Below are 27,232 nucleotides of genomic sequence, written 5' to 3'. Positions count from 1 at the left end.
GGGTTTGATCCTCAGCCACACACACACACACACACACACACACACACTCACACACACACAAGTCATATCTAGTAGCTAATATTCATTCTATATTTGATTTAATTATTTTATTTTCTTAGACAATAGCATAAATGTTACTGTTTTTGACAATGACCACTACTCAGATATCAAAGTTGCTTCCACTACCATCTCTATAAAGCCCTAAGCCACATTACAAGCAATTTTACATCATCTTGATTGTTAACCAACAATGAAAGAATGTAAAGGAAAGATTACAAATGTCAAGTGCCTTACAGAAGGTAAATTGCCTTATAATCATTTCCAAACCTCACCATGTTTTTGGAGAATCTCCTCAAGGTCTGGCTTGGAAGCAGTATCCAGAGTGCTTTCCCCATCAACACTACCTTCAATATCTTCTTCTGTAGCAGAAGAACCTACTGAGAGAACATGAAGTTTGGTTTCCAAATCGTGAGCATCTGGCTTCAGGAAGGCAGCTGGACCATCAATGCCTAGAGCCCCAAAGAAAAGAGAAAAAAGAGCAAAGTATTATCCAGTATTTAGCTGGGTAGTTCTAGTATTTGTGATCAGAACTAAGAACTACCCCACCATTTCTCTTCCTTGCCTAATATTGGCAAGGACATTGGCCCAAGCCTGGGGTTCAAACAGAACACGCTCTGTTACAGAAGTAACATGTACTTGATGTTGTATTTTAGAAACTTAAGATTGATACCAAGAGGCTGGAGGTATATCTCAAGTGGTAGAATATTTGCCTAGCATGAACAAGGCCTGGGGTCTGTCCCTGACTCTGTGAACAGAAAAAGGAGAAAGAGAGACCAAGAAAATAAAGTAGGTCTACGGGAGATGCGTGAGGACCTTTATAGCACTGAAGCCAGTGAGGGGTTAGATCTGGAATTTGGGAACTTACAGTGGCACTCCTGCTATTAAGATTGCCCAATTTCAGGTGAACACTCTCTCAGCTCTGCCCTTAAAGGTCCAGCACAGTATGGGAGATGGGCATGACCTGTTAGGAACTGAGCAGCCTACCTGCCCCACCTCTATCCTGTGAAGAACTTTCTACTGAATGAATCTCTTTGATGTGTTCTGATATAAATAAAGAGGGCGTGGGCTCCCTTCTTTGTCAGAAGGTGCACCTATCTGGTCAGCTTGGCCCATGGCTGCCCCCATTCTGAACCTATATTTCTGTGTCCTGCAGTTATTTCGTAGTACTACTTTTCTTAGCTTTTACTTCTCGGCCAGCCCATCCCTCCGGAGGGGAACCCTTTTCCCTGCCCATGCTGGATGTGAGCAAGACAGGTCCTCCAGAGTATATATCTTGTCAAGCGCTGCTCAAGGGGCGTGACTGAGAAGGTCTTAGTCCTAGTCTTCCTCCTCCCTCACCACCTAAGATGATCCTTTGGCTACCTTTTAGCTACATACCTGTGGCTTTACAGTTAACCTCTGACATGATGTGACAACCACAACTGTATGCTCTTTTGGGCTGGGAATGTAAGTCAGTGGTAGAGCACTTGCCTAGCATGCCTGAGGCCCTGGGTTCCATTCCTAATGCCCATTTTTTTTTTTTTTTTTAGTTGTTGATGGACCTTTATTTTATTTATTTATAGGTGATGCCAAGAATCAAACCCAGTGCCTCACACATGCTAGGCAAGTGTTCTACCACTGAGCCACAACCCCAGCCCCTAAAGCCACAATTAAAAAAAAAAAAAATTAAAAACCCCAAACTGTAAGCACCTCAGTTAATTCATTTGCTATCTAAAAACAATAGTTCTAGGATGGATGTAAACTTGAAGATATCTTCCACAAAGGGACCATTTTAAAAATTCTATTCAAAGACCCAGAATGTGATTATAAAGATTCAAGGTACCTAGTGACGATGCTAACATTGTCCTTGTGCTCCATCTGAGACTCCTCCTGCCTTCTCCTAGGTCTGTGAAAACTGTACCTCAGCAGGAAACGAGGCTGCCCAAATACACACCATGTAGGATGACATCACTGTGCGGAGTCTGTGGCTCCACCAGAGGCGTGTGCTCCTCACCACCTCTTGGCTTTAACCGACGTAGACGGGCCTCTGGGTTTGGCTGCACCATGAGTGGCTCCAGGCGCTTCTTTCTCTGCTTCTTTTCCAGCAGTGCTCTCTGGGGGAAAAATGATATTTACAGCCAGGAGACCGAGCCACTTCAAATATTTGCAGTCTGCTTTTAATGATATTTATAAAAACCGTTGTAAATATTTTTTTTCCTGGCCAGGCACGGTCACGCGAGCCTGTGATCCCAGCCGTTTCAGAGGCTGAGGCAGGAGGATTGAGAGTTCAAAGCCATCCTGAACAACTTAGTGAGGCTCTAAGCAACTTAGTGAGACCCGGTCTCAGATGTGAATCAGTTGGTTAAGTGCTCCTGGGTTCAATCCCTGGTACCAAAACAAAAATAATACTACTAATTTTTCCCACATGAGAAATGAGGCACCGTTTTTATCATTTATTGAACACCTATGAAAATCTATTTTAAATCATACAATGCATTTCCCCACTGAGGATATGATTCAAATCTGTGGAAATATATGGTCATTATTGCATTATTATCAAAGCATAATCACAAATTCAAAACAAACACATACACACAGGGAAAAGATGGAGGACATAGCAAAGATGATTTTTTCTTTTTTTCCTTCTTTTTTAGGGGGTGGTGATACTCAACACTGAATACTCAAGGGTGCACTACCATTGAGCCACATCCCAGATCTTTTTTTTTAAAATATATATTTATTTTTTAGTTGTAGGTGGACACATAATATCTTTATTTCATTTTTATGTGGTGCTGAGGATCAAACCCAGAGCCTCCCGCATGCTAGATGAGCGCTCTATCACTGAGCCACAGCCACAGTCCCCCCAAATCTTTTTATTTATTCTCTGCTTCTTTTCCAGCAGTGCTCTCTGGGGGAAAAATGATATTTACAGCCAAGAGACATAGTGTCTCACCCAGGCTGTCCTTGAATTTGTGACCTGCCTGCCTCAGCTTCCTGAATAACTGGGGTGCGCCACTGCACCTAGCAGTAACAGTGATTTATTTGGGTACCAGAATATGAACGATTCTTTTTTTTAAATTTATTTCTTAGTTTTAGGTGGACACAATATCTTTATTTTATTTTTATGTGGTGCTGAGGATCGATCAGTGCCTCATGCATGCTAGGCAAGTACTCTACCACTGAGCCACAACCCCAGCCCTGAATGATACTTTCTTTTTTTCTTTTCTTTCTTTCCCTTTTCTTTTGCATATCAACAACAGAAATTTATTTCTCAGTTCTGAAGGCTGGGAAATCTAAGATCAAAGCACCAGAGTCTAGTCAGGGCTTGCTTTCTGATTCACAGATGGCTGTGTTCTCACTGTGTCCTCACATGGCAGCAGGGGTAAGGGAATCTTATTCAGTCCTCTATTATAAGGGTACAAATGATCATTTCTTTTTTTCTAGTTTTTTGTATTTTCCAAATTTCTTGTTTTTAAATTTGAAATAAAAAAATTAATACCCTCTGAATCCCAAATTATTTTCCTGTTTTAATCAGTCACATAGCAATACATTTATTTGGCTTTTTGTTCATATTACAAAATTAGAAATCAAACAAACTTGGATGGCTAGAAATATAGCTCAATGGTAAAGGGTCTGCCTAGCATAAGCAATGTCCTGATATCAATCCCAGGCACCACCAAACAACAGCAATAAAAAAAAAAAAATTAAAAATTGGGTCAGAGGTGAGAAGAAAAAAACATAGCAGTGGGATATGGGATATTCCAAATGGAAAGCAATCAACTCTGTGACAAAAGCAAGACAAAGGTCTGGGGATGCAGATCAGTGGTACAGCACCTACTGGCCTAGCATGCATGAGGTCTTAGGTTCATTTTTTTAGTTGTAGATGGACACAATACCTTTATTTAATTTGTTTATATGTGCTGCTGAGGATCAAACCCAGTACTTCATACACGCTAGGCAAGTGCTCTACCACTGAGCTACAGCCCAGTCCACCATGTCTGGATTTGATTCCCAGCACAGAAAGGAAGGGGGGAAGAGTAGGAGCTTGAAGCCAACACAGACACACCCTGGTTCAAAAACAAAGAAACAAAAATGAAACATAACAACAATAAAAGCAAGATAAAGAGTATGGTGATAAGATGAGGCTGGGATTGTGGCTCAGAGGTAGAGCACTGGGTTTCATCCTTAGCACCACATAAAAATAAGCAAAATAAAGATATTGTGTCCATCTACAACTAAAAAAAAAAAAAGATTTTTAAAAAGAAAATGGTAATAAGAAACTAAAAAAAAATAGCATAAGAGACAATTCAGGAAAAATTCTATAAGATGGAAAGTACTACAATCACATATACTATTTGTATGCTTTGGCAAATAAGAGCTTATAATAAACAGAAATTATTGTGGTTCTGATATGTCTCAGAATAGGAAAAATGCCAAGCCAACTGAAAAAAACAAAACCATGATTAAAAAGCAAAAGCATTATAACCTCTTTACTACTGCTTCTTAGGCAAAAAGCCATCTGTTCACCTTTTTATTTTTATTTTTTTAATTTTGGACATTGCTTGAGAAAGGTGCTGGAAGTAAGGAAGGAAGGAAGGGAGAGACGGAGGGAGGGAGGGAAGAAAGAAGGAAGGGAGGGGGAAGGGGTCTCTTGGAAGAAGAGTCCCTCCAAAAGGTGAGACTAACAATAGGACAGCAGGTGTTTTTTTCCTCCAAATAGAATTAGCAGGGCTACTCCTTTTTTTTTTTCATTCACAAAATTGAATTATTTTTTTCAGATTATATTAGTTTTTTAAAAATATTAAAACATTAAATATATTCACTATTTTATATTTTTTAAAATATATGACAGCAATAGGGCACAATTTTTCATATCTCTGTATATAAAATATGTTCACACCAATTTATGCCTTTATGTATTTTGTTGTTGTTGATTTTTTGCATTATAATTCTTTTTTTTTAAGAGAGAGAGAGAGAGAAGAGAAGAGAAGAGAAGAGAAGAAAAGAGAGAATTTTTAACTTTTATTTGTTTTAGTTTTCGGTGGACAACATCTTTGTTTATATGTGGTGCTGAGGATCGAACCCAGGCCACACGCATGCCAGGTGAGCGCGCTACCACTTGAGCCACATCCCCAGCCCTGCATTATAATTCTTATTACACATATATACCACAATTTTTTGTATCTCTGTTTGTATATAAAGTATGTTGACACCCAATTCAAGTCTTCATACATGTACTTTGTATAATGATGTCCAACACATTCCACCATCCTTGCTAATCCCCTGCCCCCTCCCTTTCCCTCCCACCCCTCCTCCCCATCTAGAATTCATCCATTCCTCCCTTGCTCTTCCTCCCTACCCCAAGGGCTACTCCTTTTCACTCACTTGTACATAGAGGTAAAAGACTGAGGAGTTAAAATAACATATTACACCACTAGGAATTAATAGATGTCAGAGCAAGGAATATTGGTGTTTGTTTTTATTTTGATTATTACTTTTTATTATTTTGAGATTTTGTGAGTTAGCATGAATAGTCAGAAGGAACCTTAAGGTACCAGGAACTGTAAACGCTTAGGAGGCTATGAGTTCCTCCCTGTAGAACTTGTTGATATTCATTTAGTAGCTAAGAAGCCTTGTGTAATTGAAGCCAGATTTAAAATTAGGTAGTCAGTGTAGTTAGGTAAATCAGGTCTAATATCCAGTGAAATCTAAAATGGAGGCCATGTTGAGAATGAATTTCCGGAAAAGCTGAGCAACTCTCGGAATGTTAATGAAGCCCAGGAAACGGCCCCCAACAGATTTGAAGACAGCCCATCCCAAAGAAATGTTAATGAACAGCAAACTTTTTTTATATATATATTTTTTTATTGGTTGTTCAAAACATTACAAAGCTCATGATATATCATCTTTCATACATTTGACTCAACTGGGTTATGAACTCCCATTTTTACCCCAAATACAAATTGCAGAATCACATCGGTTACACACTCACATTTTTACATAATGGCATATTAGTAACTGTTGTATTCTGCTACCTTTCCTATCCCCTACTATCCCCCCTCCCCTCCCCACCCATCATCCCTCTGTACCTCATCTGCTGTTGTTCAATTCTCTCCCTTGTTTCCCCCCCCCTTTCCCCTCACATCTTCTTCTATGTAATTTTGTGTAACATTGAGGGTCTCCTACCATTTCCATATGCTTTCCCTTCTCTCTCCCTTTCTCTCCCCCCACTCGTCTTTGTTTAATGTTAATCTTTTCCTCATGCTCTTCCTCCCTGTTCTGTTCTTAGTTGCTCTCTTTATATCAAAGAAGACATTTGGCATTTGTTTTTTAAGGATTGGCTAGCTTCACTTAGCATAATCTGTTCTAATGCCATCCATTTCCCTGCAAATTCTATGATTTTGTCATTTTTTATTGCTGCATAGTACTCCATTGTGTATAGATGCCACATTTTTTTTATCCATTCATCTATTGAAGGGCATCTAGGTTGGTTCCACAGTCTAGCTATTGTGAATTGTGCTGCTATGAACATCGATATGGCAGTATCCCTGTAGCATGCTCTTTTAAGGTCTTCAGGGAATAGTCCGAGAAGGGCAATAGCAGGGTCAAATGGTGGTTCCATTCCCAGCTTTCCCAGGAATCTCCAAACTGCTTTCCAAATTGGCCGCACCAATTTGCAGTCCCACCAGCAATGTACAAGTGTACCCTGTGGGAAGCCATCCTGACACGTGATTGGGTGGCTCCCATTAAGGGCCTGAGGCGCTTTGGCTGTGTCAAAGCTTTCCCGAGCCATTCCTGATGAGAGAGCCCATCCGTGTGGGGGTGTGCCTGACCACTGACCCCGGGGGCCCAATCACTGACCCTGACCTTGGAGTGCAGTCCCCCCTCAATCTTCATTGGATGGAATTCTCCCCTGAATCTCTTGTTCCCCAATAAAAAGCTACTCCCAGGCGTGTTCACTCTCTCTCTCTCTCCTGCTAGCCCTGAGTAATCCTTGCTGCCCTGCTGGGCGGTTAGAGGAGGGAACCAGAGAGGGGAGCCGTCTCGGACCTGGCAATAGAAATAAGGTAACTGAGTCTGTGTATTTTATTTCCATCTCTTCTAGCTAACTTTATGCCAAGAACCTCATTAATGGGCTGGGGATGTGGCCCAAGTGGTAGCGCGCTCACCTGGCATGCGTGCGGCCCGGGTTCGATCCTCAGCACCACATACCAACAAAGATGTTGTGTCTGCTGAAAACTAAAAAATAAATATTAAAAATTCTCTCTCTCTCTTTCTCTCTTAAAAAAAAAAAAAAAGAACTTCATTAATGAAACCATTGCGCCGCAGGCCGCAAGGTGGAGTACCCTTTTCTCCACATCCTCGCCAGCACTTATTGTTGTTTGACTTCATAGTGGCTGCCAATCTTACTGGAGTGAGATGGTATCTTAGGGTGGTTTTGATTTGCATTTCTCTGACTGCTAGAGATGGTGAGCATTTTTTCATGTACTTGTTGATTGATTGTATGTCCTCCTCTGTGAAGTGTCTGTTCAGGTCCTTGGCCCATTTGTTGATTGGGTTATTTGTTATCTTATTGTCTAATTTTTTGAGTTCTTTGTATACTCTGGATATTAGGGCTCTATCTGAAGTGTGAGGAGTAAAAATTTGTTCCCAGGATGTAGGCTCCCTATTTACCTCTCTTATTGTTTCTCTTGCTGAGAAAAAACTTTTTAGTTTAAGTAAGTCCCATTTGTTTATTCTTGTTATTAACTCTTGGGCTATGGGCGTCCTATTAAGGAATTTGGAGCCCGACACCACAGTATGTAGATTGTAGCCAACTTTTTCTTCTATCAGACGCAGAGTCTCTGATTTGATATCTAGCTCCTTGATCCATTTTGAGTTAACTTTTGTGCATGGCGAGAGAAAGGGATTCAGTTTCATTTTGTTGCATATGGATTTCCAGTTTTCCCAGCACCATTTGTTGAAGATGCTATCCTTCCTCCATTGCATGCTTTTAGCCCTTTTATCAAATATAAGAAAGTTGTAATTTTGTGGATTGGTTTCTGTGTCCTCTATTTTGTACCATTGGTCCACCTGCCTGTTTTGGTACCAGTACCATGCTGTTTTTGTTACTATTGCCTTGTAGTACAGTTTGAACTCTGGTATCGCTATACCTCCAGATTCACACTTCCTGCTTAGAATTGCTCTTGCTATTCTGGGTCTTTTGTTTTTCCATATGAATTTCATGATTGCTTTATCTATTTCTACAAGAAATGCCGTTGGGATTTTAATTGGCATCGCATTAAACCTGTAGAGAACTTTGGGTAGTATCGCCATTTTGATGATGTTAGTTCTGCCTATCCATGAACAGGGTACATTTTCCATCTTCTAAGATCTTCTTCTATCTCTCTCTTTAGGGTTCTGTAGTTTTCATTGTATAAATCTTTCACCTCTTTTGTTAGGTTGATTCCCAAGTATTTTGTTTTCTTTGAGGATATTGTGAATGGAGTGTTTTTCCTCATTTCCGTTTCAGAAGTTTTGTCGCTGATATACAGAAATGCCTTTGATTTATGCGTGTTGATTTTATATCATGCCACTTTGCTGAATTCATTTATTAGTTCTAGTAGTTTCTTTGTAGACCCTTTTGGGTCTGTTAAATATATTATCATGTCATCCACAAATAGCGATAATTTAAGTTCTTCTTTTCCTATTTTTATGCCTTTAATTTCTTTTGTCTGTCTAATTGCTCTGGCTAGTGTTTCAAGAACTAAATTGAATAGAAGTGGTGATAGAGGGCATCCCTGTCTTGTTCCAGATTTTAGGGGGAATGCCTTCAGTTTCTCTCCATTTAGGATGATGCTAGCCTGAGGTTTAGCATATATAGCTTTTACAAAGTTGAGGTAAGTTCCTGTTATCCCTAGTTTTTCTAGTGTTTTGAACATAAAGGGATGCTGTACTTTGTCAAATGCTTTTTCTGCAATGAACAGCAAACTTGACTTGGAAATTCCCAGATTATTTCTTTGGCCCACCTGTGTCCCAACCCTTCCCACCTACATTCCATCACCAAAAACTATAAAAAGGGGAAAACATTCGCCCTTCAACGGATTCCACCTCTTGTGTCCCCTTCTTCCTCCGGGAGAAGTCTTTTCTGCTGTCCTTTAATAAACTTCTAATTTTCCACTCTGACCTTGCCTCAGAGTGCTTCTTTGGTGTTATTCTTCAACAATGGGGAAGCAAGGACTCGTCACCGGTCACCGGTCAACAGCGGTAACGTAATGACTAAGAAGTAGCTTGCCTAGCATATGCTAGGTCCTGGGTAGAAATGGTAACTAGGAAGCAGTGTAGAAAACAGGAGAGATGGTCACCTCTTATTTGTGTGGCCATAGCTATTACATCCCATACCGTCTTATAACTGTGAAATGATTGACAAAACAAACATAAGCTCCAGCCTGTCCATTTCATTAACACATGTAAACAAAAAATGTACTAGCCAAAGAGCTAGAGTTTGATAATCTGTTCAAGAAAGAACAATACTAAATCTGTAAACAAAAATATTCTATTTACTGGGAGAACTTGCTCTCCACAAGGACAAGAAACTTCACAAGGCTTCTTCGTGCCTTTGTGAAATACCCTGACTGCTTGCTCACCAATCAGCCTTCTAATTTTCAATTTAAATTCTTGGGTATCATACTCTCAGGAGGAGAGTATCGGGAACAGCAGAGATGAATACACACTGAAACAGTAGTGATCCCACTGTCAATGAACTACTGTTCCGGTTTTATAACTTAACCATTGTGAATGTAACTAGTGTGACTGTGTGCCAAAGGACTTGGTTACATCCAGGCTTGCTGACAAAAGCTCTCAAGATCTGTAAAGGGAGACTAGACTACTGACCCCAGAGATCCTACCACGGTACCTGGTATAACCTTTCTCCTTCAACCTCAACACCCATCATTCATTTAGATCAATAAGGGGAAGAAACAACTGTGGACTCAATGACTTCAGGGCCACAGCTATTACATTCCAACACTAAATATGTCCAGCTGTTGTCCAGGTTTGTAAGAATAAAATCATACAATATCTACAAGTAGGCACAGTGCCACCTTGGTGAAAACGGCCACCTGATTTAGAATTCTGATCACTCTCACATCTGGGTGGGGAATGCTGAATTTGAACGTAATCATGCCAACTCACATTGCATTTGTTTTACCTCCGTGTAAAGCTACTAGCGTTTTAACTGAGACTACAAAAATAAGACTGCTTATCAAGACAGGAAGGCCCAGGGAGACAGGATGAGAGCCAAAGTTCAGTGTCTGATGTCCTAAATGCAATTAAAATTGTTGCTATCAAGACTTTAAGGGTCACAAAAACTAAAACACCTTTAAGTTTCCCAATTTCTTTGGGAATTGAACAATAACTCAAAGAATCCATCTTCCCTAGAATCCAGCAGTATGCCTTACTCTTCTCTGGGAACAAAGTTTTAAATGGTAATGTCAAAATAAACAAGGAGGAAATAAAGGAGATTAGATGGGATGGGGGAGAGGATTTCCATCATAGGACCTTATCCAATAAAATAACGAAGCTCAGGCAAGCCTCAAACTAACAACAGCTTGAGTTGTTTCTCGATTTTTCAAGAGGTGAAATCACCCTAGAGATAATCACTGAAATTACATAATGTCACTCTTGGAACTGACTGAGCCACAGAGGACAACCAGGAGGATCAGAATGGTTGTCTGGGGTCCATTTGTTTGGTCAAAATTGAACTAACCTCCCCCCCACACAAAGTAATATCACAGAATGGCAAGGCTAAAAGTTTTTAATTAGACTTCTTCAAATATCAATTTAGTTCACTTATGATCTCCTTTTTAAAAAAGATAAATAAAGACAGTTGGGCAACCCTACCCAAAGGGACTATGTAGTACTTCAATCCATTTCCCACCAGGTGATATAGTGTTCCCGACCTCACATGCATCTATGCATTATGTTATCAACTAAGGTGTCCACATGCCCTGAAAATAAAAGTACTCTAGTGAAACTAGCAAAAATGAAAGAAAAATAAACTCAATGAGAAATTATTTTAATAGGAAGTGCCGAGACAACTGGATATCCACATACAAAAGAAAGAAATTGAACCCTATCTCACCCCACACATAAAAACTAACTCAGGGCTGGGGATGTAGCTCAGCAGTAGAGCGCTTGTCTAAAATGCACAAAACCTTAGGTTTGATTCCTAGCACCAAAAAGGGAAAAAAAATAAGTCAAAGTGAACACAAAGCATAAGAACTAAAGCTACAAAACACTTAGAAGAAAACAAAGGAACAAGTCTTTGGAAGCTTGGTTTAGCTAACAGTTTCCTAGATATGCCACCAAAAGTATAAGTAACCAAAAAAAAAAAAAAATACAGATAATATTTTGATGCTGAAAATGATACTGTCAAGAAAATAAAAAGACAACTCGCAGAATGGGAACAAAATGTCCACAAATCATATTTCTTTTCTTTTTTGGGGGGTGGGGGGATAGTAGAGATTGAATTTGGGGACACTCAATCCCTGAGCCACATCTCCAGCCCTATTTTGTATTTTATTTAGAGACAGGGTCTCACTGCATTGCTTAGTGCCTCACCATTGCTGAGGCTGGCTTTGAACTTGTAATCATAACAAACAAACATAAGAGTTTGCCTCACCCTCCACAATTGCTCGGATTATAGATGTGCACCAACCACCACACCTGGTTTTTTTAAACATTAAATTCTAAGATAATATAATAACAGTTAAACATGATAGATATAAAACAAAGTGTATATATGAAATAATACTATAACCTGGACAGTGAAAGTATTCTAATGAAACTAGTAAAAATGGTTTATTTTTATCTGTGTTTCTAGTACTGCCCAAGGCAGAATCCTGTTCAGATATCATGTATCGAATTCCTTTGCCAGTGCATTCCTTTAGCAGAAGTGATTTAATTATACCGATACACCTTAATGATATTCACCATAAAGATCATTTTACAAGCTCTACTTGGTCTGATTTCAAAAATACCAGGCTGCTTTCTAATTGCAATCTACTGGGAATGTGATGACCAGCTGATTCTGGTACACAGTTCACTAGAGATTAATTCCTCAATTTAGATTGTTGAGATTGGCTGGTATGAACCAGTCCTCATAAAACTGATGAATTTTGGTTATTCTTAGCAAACCATTTCTTATCCTACAAAGCTCATGACCAGTGACTCTCAAACAAAGGGGACATGCCCCCAGTGGAATTTCTAAAAGTCTAATCTAATGAACAGCTGGGGCAGGGTTTCCCCAGCCTTTCATGCCTTGATTGATGATCACTGTCAGAGTGTACCACTGTCGCCGGTGGCTGTGCACTGCCTCCCTGGGGCAGGCTAGCCTGCTTTGGACTATTAGGCGCCCACCAAGACAATGCCATCCTGTGGAGTCTGAGCAGCAAACTACCCTTCCTCCACATTCCTCCATCGCAGCTCTATACTCAATATTCTAAGATCCTTTCTAACATTCTATCATACAGTTCAGCCTCACTCTACAGGTGAAACAATTGAGGTACTAAGTTACACATAAGCTGGGTACAGTGGAAAATACCTAAATTCCAGCGACTTGAGAGGCTGAGGCAGGAGGATCACAAGTTCTAGGCCAGCCTCAGCAACTCTGTGAGTCTCTAAACAACTTAGTGAGATCCTGTCTCTTAAAAATAAAAAGGGCTAGGGATATGACCAAGTGTTAAAGCACCCATATCCAATCCCAGCACAACCCCTGCCAAAAGAAAAAAAAATCACACAGCAAATTAGTGAGAGAAAGCCTTCTGATTGTAGCCCGATGCTTTTGTTTTTTTGGTGGTGGGGAGGGGCTACCAGAGATTGAACCCAGGGGCACTCAGGCTTTGAACCACATCCCTAGACCTATTTTGTTGCATTCCTCACAGGATCACTCCAGGTGAACTGGGCTGCACAAAATTATCACAGAGACAGAGATACCTTTTTCTTTGGGTCCTGTGATGGCTCCTCTGACCTTAGGGGTCTCTTTTATTGAGGAGAAGCCATTCAAATGAGGCAAGGGGTCAGGTTTCAGGGGGTTGAGTCTAGAGCTTCATGATGTCTACAGTCAGCAGGTTGACTGACATCTAGGAAGGCCCTACCCAAGGGCAGAGTAAGAGAAGGGGACACACAAAGGGTGTTTCCATGGAACATTCTATCCCAAACAGGGCAAAGAGGTAGGATTACAAAGGAGCAGGTGGGTGTAGCTCAACCCCATGGGTGACAGAGTACATCTGAAGATACGCCCTCACTTCCTGGACCAGGACAATGTTCAGGCTACTATGAACTGTAACGACCCGTCAAAGCCTCTCACTTCAGGATGGAAGGCGCAAATCATTCAGAGTGGCTCTGCACACATTTTATTTAGAGACAGGTCTTGCTGAGTTGTTTAGGGCCTGGCTAAGTTGCTGAGGATGGTTTTGTACTCACTATCCTTCTGCTTCAGTCTCCCAAGCCACAGGGACTACAGGCATGTGCCATGACACCTGGCTCGATGCTTTTTTCATGAGATGGGGCTGCTTTTCTGATTATTCACCATTTGAATATTCAGACCCCATGGGGAAGTGTCTTACTCCTGCTGAATAAATTCCTTCTCAGGCACATGATAGAATTCCAGGGTTCTAATGGTATTCTCATACACTGCTATTTAACACAAAGTCCAGAGGGTTTTTTTGGTGGGGGGGGCTGTTAATTTTTTTTGTAGTTGTTGATGGACAGAATGCCTTTATTTTATGTTTATTTTTATGTGGTGCTGAAGATCGAACCCAGTGCCTCATGCATGCTAGGCAAGCCCTCTACCACTGAGCTACAGCCCCAGCCCCCTATTTTGTTTTTTAATTTGAAAAAATTCCTATAAAATTGTTTACCCCGTCAGGCGTGGTGGCACACTCCTGTAATCCCCAGTGGCTCGAGAGGCTGAGGCAACAGGATCATGAGTTCATGAAGGCCTCAGCAACTTAGCGAGAACCTAAGCAACTCTGCGAGAAAATCTCTAATAAAATATCTTTAAAAGGCTGGGGATTTGGCTCAGTGGGAGAGAGACTTTTCATCAAATGCCTTTTTTGTATTATTATAAATGCTTTTATTATCTATATCAAAACATAATTTAGCCAGGCACAGTGGCGCACACCTGTAATCCCAGCAGCTCAGGAGACTGAGATAGGAGGATTTCTAGTTCAAGGCCAGCCTCAGCAATGGCAAGGCGCTAAGCAACTCAGTGAGACCCTGTTTCTAAATAAAATACAAAATAGGGCTGGGGGTGTGGCTCAGTGGTTGAACATCCCTAAGTTCAATTCCTAGTACCAAACAAACAAAGGAAGAAAACATAATTTGGAAAACTTTTGTGCTATAAAAAAGCTTACGAAAATCCCAACTTTTATGCTATATACCACAAGTAGCACCCTTGCTGAAAAGAGTAAAAATTATGAAATATTAGGTCATCTTTTACAAAATTATGATGGTGTGCTTGCCTAGCACGTGTGAGGCACTGGGTTCGATTCTCTGCACCACATAAATAAAATAAATGTTCATTAACCAAAAAAATGTTTAAAAATTCAGGGGCTGGGGATGTGGCTCAAGCAGTAGTGCGCTCGCCTGGCATGTGTGCAGCCCAGGTTTGATCCTCAGCACCACATACAAACAAAGATATTGTGTCCGCCGAAAAACTAAAATATATATATATATATATATATATATATATATATATATATATATATATATATATTTATATTTATATAAAATAAAAATAAAAATTCATAAAAATATACAATATATAGAATTTAAAAATTAGTCTTATTACATGACAGGTAGATCATATATTTCATTTACTATTAGTCAAGTATGTGCCACTAAACTTGTAACATTAGGATGCCTAAGAACAAAATTAAATAGAAATAAAAAGATCTAATTTTTTTTTTTTTTTTTAATGTATGTGGTGCTGGGGATGGAACCCAGGACCTTACACATTCAGGACATGTTCTACCACTGAGCTACCCCCAGCCCAAGATCTGAATTTTGTCATCACTTCTCTCTAAATAGTTTTCTATGCAATGGGATAAAGAAAAAGGGTGGGGGAGTGGCTCCATACAATTATTCTGATATTTGGGGGATACTCTTTGTGTGTGTGTGTGTGTGTGTGTGGTGGACCCTTGTTATCCACAAGTTTCATGTTTGTGGATTCAAATGACCTTAAATTGGAAAAAAAAAAAAAATATATATATATATATATATACACACATATATAATATATATAATTGCATCTGTACTGAGCTTGGACAGATTTTTTTGGTCATTATTCCTAAATACAGTATAACAACTATTTACACAGCATTTACATTATATTGGGTACCATATATAAGTAATCTAGAGATGATTTAATATAGGGGATGATATTCATTGGTTATGTGCAAATACTTCTCCATTTTACATAAGGCATTTGATTATCTATGGTTTTTGGTATCCTAAGGAGTCCTGAAACCAATCCCTTATAGATACCGAAGGACTACCATGTAAGTGTGTTGTGCAGGTATATCAGAATTTTCTCCATTGTCATTATACATTATTTTTTTTCCCTATTTTTTTTGAGAGGGGTACTGAGGGCTGAACTCAGGGGCACTTAGCACATCCCCAGACCTATTTTGTATTTTATTTACAGACAGGATCTCACTGAGTTGCTTAGGCCTCGCTGTTGCTGAAGTTGGCTTTGAACTTGTGATTTTCCTGTCTCAGCCTCCCAAGCTGCTGCGATTACAGGTGTGCGCTATTGCGCTTGGCTAGTTTTTCCCCAGTTTTAAATTATGATATCATTAAAGTAATTTATTAAACTAAAAGTCCCATTATTAATTCCACCAGCAACACAAAGAAGACAAAATTTCTATAGAATCTAAACATCTTGATTATTATTATTTTTTTAAATATCTATTTTTTTAGTTGTAGTTGGACACAATACCTTTATTTTATTTATTTTTATGTGGTGCTGAGAATTGAACCCAGGGCCTCGCACATACATGCTAGATGAGTGCTCTACCGCTGAGCCACAATCCCAGCCCAACATCTTGATTTTTTTTGTTGTTGTTGGGATATTATTTATTCTTCAAAGGTTTCACATACATCTTGATTATTAATGATACTATCTAGGAAGGCTTGAGCTACAGATTTTCCCGAATTAGGAAACGTTCATATGAAAAGGCAAATATGAAAGCAATGTACTTGGGTATATATACTACTTAATCAAGATGATCACAGCATGTAACAACACAAAATTGTCCATTTATTCCTTCTTTTATTCAAATATTTAATAAAAGATTATTATATGGGGCTGGGGATGTGGCTCAAGTGGTAGCGCGCTCGCCTGGCATGCGTGCGGCCCGGGTTCGATCCTCAGCACCACATACCAACAAAGATGTTGTGTCTGCTAAAAACCAAAATAAATAAATAAATAAATATTTAAAAAAAAAAAAGATTATTATATGCCTAGCTCTATGCTAAGAAATTCTGATACAAAAAAACATACTTGGTACTGAAATGTAACACTGTACCCCATAAAATATGTACAATTAATGTGTCAGTTAAAATAAAAATGAAATCTTAGCTGGATGTGGTGAGCCATGTCTGAAATCTCAGCTACTCAGAAGGCTGGAGGGATCACAAGTTTGAGGCAAGCCTGTGCAACTGAGCAAGACTCTATCTCAAAATAAATAAAGAAGGCTAGGTATGTAGCTAAATGGTAGAGCACTTGCCTAACATGCACAAGCCCCTGGATTGAAACCCCAATATAGTAAAAAATAAAAACATGTTTTTTGAGTCTTGTTCTCACAGAGGTTTGTCTAGCAAAGGGGAAAAAAAATAGTGAAACCAAAACCTGGGACCAGCATTATGAAGAAAAGGAAGACCAAAGCAGCAAGTTTGGAAAAACTTTTGTAGTTAAGTGAAATTACAGTGTTAGAAAGGTTTTTAAAGTAGCAGAACCAAACTACTACAGTGTTAAATGGCCTGGTGTGGTGGTGCACCGAGGCAATTTAGTAAGACCCTGTCTCAAAAAAAAAAGGGAGGGGGACTGTGGGATGTAGTTCAGGGGTAAACACCTCTGAGTTAAACACCCAGAAGAGAAGAAAAGAAGGGAGTGAGGGAGGAAAAATGCTCACATTTGCTTTGGTTTAGATATGGCAGTCTAGCTACCAGTGGGGTAAAGAAATCTTAGGAGGCGGGGCCTAGAAGAAAGTGGTTAGGTGATTTGGGATCTTGCTCTGAAGAGGGATTAATGTAGTTCACCTCCCAGGACCTAGTTCATTCCAAGAGCAAGTTGTTATAAAGAGAGCAAACCTGGCCCTGAATCTCTGGCTTCATGCCATCTATCTTCTGCACAAAGTCATTTCCCCTCTTATTTCTCTGCCATGTTATAATGCAGTCAAGGGGGCCCTCAAGAGACCAAACAGATGGGGCTACCTGTTCTTGGACTTTCAGCCTCCAAAACTGTGAGCTAAATCAATTTGTTTTCTCATAAAGTACACAGCCTCCATTGTTTTGTTCAACAATAGAAAATAAACCGATATATCATTCTTCTAATTCTTATGAAAGGTGAAAAGGAGTTTTCCGTGATTATACATCTAAGGCCTGCGCTACTGATGGCATCCTAAAAGCAGTTTAGTCTTGCCACAGGCCAGAGCCTTGGTCCAGCAACTACCCCAGACACTGCTTTATGAGTACCGTCAGAGCCCTTTCCCTTCCAGTCTTCTTTCCACGACTTTGTCAACACCTCAGAGTCAAGTCCGTCAGCAGCATAGTATCACTGTCCACCGATTTCAAAAGAGGAGATTCTGCTCACCTGATTGTCCAGTTTCAGTTGCCGAAGCTTCATGGTCTCATCTTCAAAGGCACTGTTTCAAAACCAAAGAAAACAAACCGGTGAAGAGAAAATCCTTTTAAAACCTTGCTAATTGCATCTTCGTGTGTGTGTGTGTGTGTGTGTGTGTGTGTGTGTATGAGAGAGAGAGAAAGAGACATATACTGAGAGAGAGAGAGAGAGAGAGAGAGAGAGAGATGCTGAGAGAGAGAGAGAGAGAGATGGATGCTGGGGACTGAATGTAGGAGCACTCTACTGCTGAGTTATTTCATAGAGGACCTGAGGAGGAAAAGACAAAGGTGTTACCACAGACCCCATGCATGCTAGAGTTCTTTCTCTTGCATGCACGGGTGAGCGCACACTCTTTCTTTCTTTCTCTCTCTCTCTCTCTTTTTTTTTTTTTTTTTTTTGGTAGTGCTGGGGACTGAACCCAGAGCCTTACATATGCTAGGCAGATATTCTATCACTGAGCTGAATCTCCTTCTTCCTTCTCTCTTCTCCTCCTCCTTTTTGGTTCTGAGGATCCAATTCAAGACCTCTAGCATGCTAGGCAATGCCTCTACTGCTGAGCTGCAACCCAAACGCCTTCTGTTTGTTTTAAACCATGTATTGAGTACTTATTATATTTCAAACTCAGTATTAAGTATTTTACACGCATTATTTTGTTTATTACTCAAAACATCCCTATGAACTAGGCATTGTTATTTTTCACACACTGAAGAAAGAGAAACACAGTCTTGGGAGCAGAAACAGACCCTAATCCTGTTCTTCTAGAGTCTAAATTATACCTGAAAATTGAATATTTTTCATTTCTTTTTTGGGGGCCAATTCTAAGAGAGGGAAACTAAGACTGAAGCTAGAGCTCTCTAGTTTCTTTAAGATTTGGGTAAATCATTTACTCTTCAAGTTTGTCATTAATAATATTTATTACATTGGTCTTCAAAGGAGACTGAAAATGTGGATGACAAGATTTGATACCACTGTGAGACAGATTTGCTTAATGTAAGGAAATAAAAAACAACAAAAACTGAATAAAACTATTGTCTTCAGTTGATAAACCAAACTCTTTAGATCTTTTTTTTTTTCTCTTTTTGAGACAAGGTCTCATTATGTTTCCCCAGAGTGACATCAAACGATTGGGCTCAAGCAATCTTCTTCCCTCAGCCTCCTGAGTAGCTGAAAACACAGATGACACCACGATACCCAGCTACAATTTTAAACAATCTATTCTATAATTTTGACAATTTGCTAATTTAAGATTCTATCTTGTGGGGCTGCAGCTGTAGCTCAGTGGTAGAGCGCTTGCCTAGCATGTGTGAGGCACTGGGTTCAATTCTCAGCACTGCATATAAATAAATAAAGGTCCAACAACAACTAAAAATATGTATGTATTTTTAAAATTCCATCTTGTGACTCATAACTCTTCAAAAGTGTGAAGTATGAAGCTGCATATAAATAAATAAATAAATTAAAGGTCCAACAACAACTAAAAAATGTATATATTAAAAAAAATTCTGGGGGCTGGGGATGTGGCTCAAGCGGTAGCACGCTCGCCTGGCATGCGTGCGGCCCAGGTTCGATCCTCAGCACCACATACCAACAAAGATGTTGTGTCCGCCGAGAACTAAAAAATAAATATTAAAATCTCTCTCTCTCTCTCTCTCTCTCTCTCTCTTTCTCTCTCTCTCTCTCTCTCTCCTCTCTCACTCTCTCTTTAAAAAAATAAATAAATAAATAAAATTCTGGGGCTGGGATTGTGGCTCAGCGGTAGCACTTGCCTAGCATGCACGTGGCCCTGGGTTCGATCCTCAGCACTACATAAAAAATAAATGAATGGAATAAAGGTTAAAAAACAAATCTATCTTGTGACTCAGAATTCTTCAAAAGTGTGAAGTATAAAGCAAGACAGAAATGGTTCTCAGTTTCTTGGATCCCAAATTTTTACTAGAAGTCTATTGCCAGAAAAACTAGAAATACATGGTCTTATTTAAGACAAACTCCATGGCCACAAAGGGAAGCACAGCTTTTGTTGCTTTTGGGGCAAACACACCAACAACATATTTCCCATGGTTAAAAGGTTTATCACGACTTTCCTACATTTTAGAAGGTTTTATGCATCTTAACAATGCAGAGTGACTTAGAATTTGCATACTATTCCCAAGATTTTTCCTGACTAACAACCTGCAAACAGGTTTAATAACCTCTTGGATGGGAAAGGTGCTTTCTGATTCTCTATATTAATTCCCTCATAATCTTTATTTAAAACACAAAACAAGGGCTAGGTTGTAGCTCAGTGGTAAGAGTGCTTGCCTAGCATGCATAAGCCCCTGGGGTTTGATCTCTAGCAATGCAAATAAAAAAACACAATACAATATTGGCTACTCAGTAAATTATCTCCTTTCTCCCAGCTCAAAAGAGGGACAAACAAACCTACTTCTAGTCTTGACCCTGTGGACCCTATTTCTTCTAGATATGCTTCTATCTTTTTATTAACTTATTATCCTCATTCACGTTTCTAAATCCCAATTCATTAATTATTAACCAGCATATTACTGGTGTTCAGTAGGTGTTAGTATAAATTTGCAAATGTCTATAAGATGACTAAGACAAAAATTACTGTGAGGGCTGGGGATGTGGCTCAAGCGGTAGCGCGCTCGCCTGGCATGCGTGCGGCCCGGGTTCGATCCTCAGCACCACATACCAACAAAGATGTTGTGTCCGCCGAGAACTAAAAAATAAATATTAAAAATTCTCTCTCTCTCTCTCTCCTCTCTCTCTTTAAAAAAAAAAAAAAATTACTGTGAACACTGAATAGGAAAGGGTAACCTGGAGGAAAAAAATCCACTGTTCCAGACTAGTATTTTTAAACAGCTGCTGCTATGAATCTGCTTCTCCTCCAATCACTTTGTCCTCAATACTAAACCAAAATTGTAGTGCCTTCCAGCATGGAGAAAAAAAAAAATCCTCCTCCCTCTCCCATCCCACCTTCCAAACACTGAAACCTCCTCAACAATGTTAAATGCTGAGATCCAATTAAAGTTCTCAAACATTTCTCTCAGATATGTCTTCAATGCCATATCCAGACACACTTAATTCCTTCCGTCAAGCCTGGGCAAGCTGAACAGACAGGCTAAATTAGCAGAATAGAATCAAAGCATTTTGATCTGAACAGAAGAACAATAAATAAATAGCTGCTCTAAGTGTAACATTTAGATACCTCCTGTACATCCAAAACCATACTTAAATTCAAATTACAATTTAGCCTAATATTTTTTATATACCTATATTCAATCTGAACTAGAATTTCTAATAATAACTGCTATTCAGTTATTGAATAGCAAGCCTAATCAAGCCAAACTAACATAAAACAGAAAGAATTCCTACAGAATTTTAAAAAAAAAAGTTTCTAAGCTGAAAATAGATGTCAGTGATAGAGCATGTGCTTAGCATGCAGGAAGCATGGGGTTCAATTCCCTAGAAAGAAGGGAAGGAAGGATGGAAGGAAGGAAAGTACGATTTTTCCTCATGGACAACTTCCTATTCATTTGATATACAAAGGGGAACTCTAAAAATATATCTTAGAGAAATGGATCTGTCATCCAAGTGTGGTAGATGAGAATGCACATAGAACACCATTCTTTAAAAAAAAAAATCTTTATTTCATTTTTATATGGTGCCAAGGATCGACCCCAGTACCTCCTGCATGCTGGGCGAGCACTCTACCACTGAGCCACAACCCCAGCCCTAGAACACCAAAATATATATAGAAGAACAATATAAGATCTTACCATTGTGCAGTGCACAGAGAGAATTTTCTGAGAATGGGGGTCTATTCCACTCACCTTGGTTTATGAGCATCAACTTTTTTTCCTAACCCCTCTGTACTATATTTTCATTCTCTCATATCCCTCCCACCTCTTTCTTTCTCTCTGTACCGGGGATGGAACCCAGAAGAGCTTACCCACTAGGCCACATCCCAAGAACTTTTTATATTTTGAGACAGGTTCTCATTAAGTTGCTGAGGTTGGCCTTGAACTTCCAATCCTCCTGCCTCAGCCTCTCAAGTCACCAGGATTACAAGCATACCCCACCATACCAGCCATCTATACTATATTCTCTTATTCACCTAACAAATATTTAATAAAAATCTGCTAAATGATGACCCTATTCATCCACTTCTATATACATACTTTTCAGAATCCTAAATGGGAGTCTAACACTTCCTGATTTGTCTTAGGAATGTATGTTCTTTGCCCTATTAAAAAAAAGAATCTAGAGGCTGGGGTTGTAGCTCAACTTGCCTAGCATGTGTGAGGCACTGGGTTCAATCCTCAGCACCACATAGAGAGGCAAATAAAATAACAAAGCAAGTTCTAGCAATAGTAAATAGGGTTGGGGACATAGCTCAGTGGTAGAGTGCAGGCTTAGCATGTGTGAGGAGGCCCTGGGTTCAATCGTCAGCACCAATAAACAAACAAACAAATAAATAAGGCAAGCCAGCCAGCTCAAAATTTTTGGTATTGTCCAAAAATCACTTAGTTATCACAATAGATACAGAGTAAGCCTTCGACAAAATTCAGCACCCATTCATGATAAAAACACTGAAGAAATTAGGCACAGAAGGAACTTACCTCAACATCATAAAGGCTATATATGAGAAACCCAAAGCCAACCTCACAGTGAATGAGGAAAAACTGAAAAGCATTTTGTTGGAAAAAGTATAAAAGGCAGCCGCATCCCAGAGAAAAACCCCAACATGGTGCCTAACGACCTTCTTTCCCCTTTTTTTTCACTGGTGCAAAAAGTTCCCGCGGGTTGAACACTCCTGCGAGCGCCAATTTCAAATCTCGCTGGCGGGGAACCTTAGCCCCAAAAAGAACTAATTCCTGGGCTTCGGAACTGATATCTGGAAGAACTTGCCAATAAATGGGTGGCCTGCCATTTATCTAAGCCCTGCCATCTCTCCTTAGATCTATATAAGCACACAGCCTTTTGCAATAAAATTGGAATTCTCCCCGGCGAAGTGTCTTGTGTGGAGGATTCTTTCACATTTTCTTTAAAATCTGGGACAAAACAGGATGTCCACTCTCACCACTCCTATTTAATACAGTGCTAGAAGTTTTAGACAGAGCCATTAGGCAGGACAAGAAAATAAAAGTGATAAAAAGAGTAAAGGAAGAAATCAAATTATGACCGCTTGCATATGACCACATACTTAGAAGATCCAAAAAGTTCCAATGAAGCACTGGTAGAGCAATAAATAAATCCAGCAAAGTACCAGGTTACAAAATCAACATATAAAAATCAATATCAGCTTTCCTATATGCCAATAAAACAAATCTGCTCAAAAAGAAATCAGAAAAACATAATAGCTAAATTGTGGAATCAACTCAGATGCCCTTCAGTAGATGAATAGATAGGGAAACTTTGGTATATATACACAATGGAATATTACTCAGCATTGAAACAGAATAAAATCATGGCATTTGTAGGTCAATGGATGGAGTTGGAGAATATAATGCTAAGTGAAGTTAGCCAATCCCAAAAAACCAAATGCCAAATGTTTTCTTTGATAGGAGGATGCTGACTCATAATGGTGATGGGGGGGGGGGGGAACATGGTAGGAATGGAGGAACTTTAGATAGGATGAAGGGGGAAAGAGGGGGCCTAGGGGTAGGAATGATGGTGGAATGAGTTAGACATCATTACCCTAAGTACATGTATGAAGACACGAATGGTGTGAAAATACTTTGTGTACAATCACTGACTTGAAAAACTGTGCCCTGTATGTATAATATGAAATGAACTGCATTTTGCCATTGTGTATAACAAATTAGAATATATAAATAATTTTATTTTTTTTATATTTATCTTTCAGTTTTCAGTGGACACAACATCTTTATTTTTATGGGTGCTGAGGATCGAACCCAGAACCCTGCGCATGACAAGAGAGCGCGTTACTGCTTGAGCCACATCCCCAACCCCAATAAATAATTTTAAAAAAGAAACCAGGAAAACAATTCCATTGCCAATAGCCTCAATAAATAAATAAATAAATGAGGTGTTGGGGTGCACATCTATAATCCCAGCGGCTCAGGAGGCTGAGGCAGGAGGATTGCAAGTTCAAAGCCAGCCTCAGCAACTTAGAAAGACCTTGTCTCGAAATAAAATAAAAAGGGCTAGGGATGTGGCTCGTGGTTGGATGCCCCTCTATTCAATCTAAACAAAAACAAACAAACAAATAACCTAGGAATAAATCTAACCAAGTGGGTGAAAGACCTCTATGAAGAAAACCATACCCTGAAGGAAAGAAATTGAAGAAAACACAACTAGAAGGAAAGATTTCCCATGTTCTTAGATAGGCAGAAAGAATGAATATTGTTAAAATGGCTATACTACCAAGAACAGTATACAGATTCAATGAAATCCCCATTAAAATACTAATGACATTCTTCACAGAAGTAGAAAAAACAGTCCTAAAATTCATTTGGAAAAATAAAAGACTCAAAGCAATTCCAAGTCACAAAAGCATTGTGGAGGCATCACAATACCTGAGTTCAAATTATACCACAGAGCTACAGGAACAAAAACTACATGGTACTGACATAAACACACACACACACATCAATGGTCAAGAACAGAAGACACAGACAAACCCACACAGACACAAGCATCTATCTGATCCTTCACAAAGGTGTCAAAAACATATGGAGAAAAGACAGTCTCTAACAAATGGTATTGGGACAACTGATTAGTCAGATGAAGAAGAATAAAATTAAACCCTTATTTCTCACCCTGTACAAAAATAAAATAAAATAAAATCAACTCAAATCGATCAAAGACCTCAGAATTAGTCCAGAAACCACACAACTCCTAGAAGAAAACAGGGTTAGCACTCCAACATGTAGGCACAAGCAACATCTCTCTCAAAAGAACCATTAAATAACTCAGGAAATAATACCAAGAGTTAATAAATAGGATGGCATCAGATTAAAAAAACTGTATAGCAAAGGAAACAATTAAGAATATGAAGAGAGAACATACAGAATGGGAGAAAATCTTTGCTATCTACTCTCTAGAATATATAAAGAGCTCAAAAAACTTAACACCAAAATAATCTGCCAGCTCGGTGGCGCAGCCTGTAATCCCAGCAGCTCAGGAGGCTGAGGCAGGAGGATCATGAGTTCCAAGCCAGCCTCAGCAATGACGAAGTGCTAGGCAACTCGGTGAGACCCTGTCTCTAAATAAAATACAAACTAGGGCTGGGGATGTGGGGTCAGTGGTTGAGTGCCCCTGAGTTCAATCCCCAGTGCCAAAAAAAAAAAAAAAAAAAAGAACAAATAACCAAATTAATAAGTGGGCAAATGAACTAAATAGATACTTTTCAAAAGAAGAAACACAATTGGTCAAAAATATGAAAAAATATTCAACTTCATTAGCAATTAGGGAAATGGAAATCAAAACTACCCTGAGATTTCATCTCACTTCAGCAAGAATGGCAGTCACCAAAAATACAAACAACAGGGCTGGGGTTGTGGCTCAACGGTAAAGCACTTGCCTAGCACGTGTGGGGCCCTGGGTTCCATCCACAGCACCACATAAAAATAAAATAAAGATATTGTGTCCAACTACAACTGAAAAAATAAATATTAAAAAAATACAAACAATAGGGGCTGGGGTTGTGGCTCAGGGGTATAGGCTCGCCTAGCATATCTGAGTGTTGGATCCTCAACACCACATAAAAATAAATAAAATGAAGGTATTGTGTCCATCTACAACTAAAAAATAAATATTAAAAAAAGAATACAAACAATAATAAATGCTGGAGAGGATGTGGAAACAAAGGAACACTTTTACACTGTTGGTGGGAATCGTACAACCACTTTGGAGGTTCCTCAAAAGACTAAGAGTATTACCTCACATGCACAAGGTGGTTCAATCCCCAGAAGCACCAAAAAAAAAAAAAAAAAAAAAGGACTAGGAATGGAACCATCATATGACCCAGGTATACTCTAATCGGTATTTATCTTAAAGAATTAAAGTCAGCGTACTATAGCAATACATGCATACCATGGTTGTAGCAGCACAATTCACAATAGACAAACTATGGAACAATCTAGGTGTCCATCAACAGATGAATAGATAAAGAAAATGTAATATATACACACAATAAAGTCTTATACAGTCATAAAGAAAAATGAAATTATGTCATTTGCAGGAAAACAGATAGAACTTGAGACCATTTTATTAAGTGAACCGAGCCAAACTCCAAAGGTCAAGGGTCACGTTTTCTCTTATATGCAGAAGTTAGAGAAGAAAAAGGAAAAGAAAGGTGGTAGAAGAGGGGGTGGGTACAGCACCATATGCCTATAATCCCAGCAATTTGGGAGACCGAAGCAGAAGGACTGCAAGTTTGAGGCCAGCCTCAGCATATTAGCAAGGTCCTAAGCAACTTAAGTGAAACCCCTGACTCAAAATAAAAAATAAAAAGAGCTGATGAAATAATAATCGGAATGCAAAATATATATATATATATGTGTATAAAGACATGAATTGGCCTGAACATACTTTATACAAAGATATGAAAAACTGTGCTGTATATGTGTAATAAGACTTGTAATACATTCTGCTATTGTATATTTAAAAAAATAAAATCAATTTAAAAAATTAAAAAAACAAAACAAACAAACAAAAAGAGCTGATGATGTAGCTCAGTGGTAAAGCACCCCTGGGTTCAATCCCTAGGACCAAAAAAAAAAAAAAAAAAAGGTGGGGTGGGGTTTCCCATGGAAAAAGACCAAGGGGAGGGATAGGGAAGGGAGAAAAAAGAGAAATGCAGGAAAATGATATTGGCCAAATTAAAAGTATATTTTTATATTGTTGCATGTATGAATATATAACAACAAATCCCACCATTATGTACAACTAATGCACCAATAAAAAATAAGGAAAAAAATCTGCAATAGTCAAGTCATACATTGGAATATTATACACATCAATGAAAACGAATGAACACAAGAAGATGAATGGATCATAAACATAAGATTAAGCAAAAGGGACAATATACAAAATAATTTTAAAAATGCACAAGGAGATACCTCACATTAGAATTGCTATAGTAAAAAAGACAAATAACAACAAGTATCAGTGATGGATGAAATCAGAACCCTCACACACCAGCAAGAATATAAAATGATACACATATTTTGGAAAACAGTCTAAATATAAAGTTACCATGGGATCTAGAAATTCTACTTCTAGGAATATATCCAATAAAAATAAAAACATGTAATGCATTCCAATGTCATTTATGTTTTT

The 27,232-nt window shown here is 39.0% G+C and overlaps 2 protein-coding genes across 6 annotated transcripts in view; one reads left to right on the top strand and one right to left on the bottom strand.

The window, feature by feature from the left end:
* Window positions 1–27,232, top strand: part of TSPAN11 (tetraspanin 11) — a 750,083-nt gene that overhangs the window by 413,959 nt on the left and 308,892 nt on the right. The window lies entirely within an intron of this gene.
* The window catches only part of TULP3 (TUB like protein 3), an 84,948-nt gene that overhangs the window by 14,106 nt on the left and 43,610 nt on the right, over window positions 1–27,232 (bottom strand). The window contains exons 2-4 of one of the 3 annotated variants that reach the window (XM_081310187.1): window positions 17,897–17,948; window positions 1,994–2,153; window positions 333–437 (exon numbers count right to left, since the gene is read on the bottom strand). In XM_081310187.1, coding sequence (XP_081166313.1) covers window positions 333–437; window positions 1,994–2,153; window positions 17,897–17,948 — 317 coding nt within the window. Of the gene's footprint in view, window positions 1–332; window positions 510–1,882; window positions 2,154–17,896; window positions 17,949–27,232 lie in introns of those variants that run through there. The other 2 variants (XM_081310186.1, XM_081310188.1) reach the window with 2 other exon arrangements.

The sequence above is a fragment of the Spermophilus citellus genome, assembly GCF_964194105.1.
Source record: "Spermophilus citellus genome assembly, chromosome: 10".
NCBI lineage: Eukaryota > Metazoa > Chordata > Mammalia > Rodentia > Sciuridae > Spermophilus > Spermophilus citellus.
Note: the sequence above shows the minus strand (reverse complement) of the source record. Positions and strands in the feature narration are given on the sequence as shown.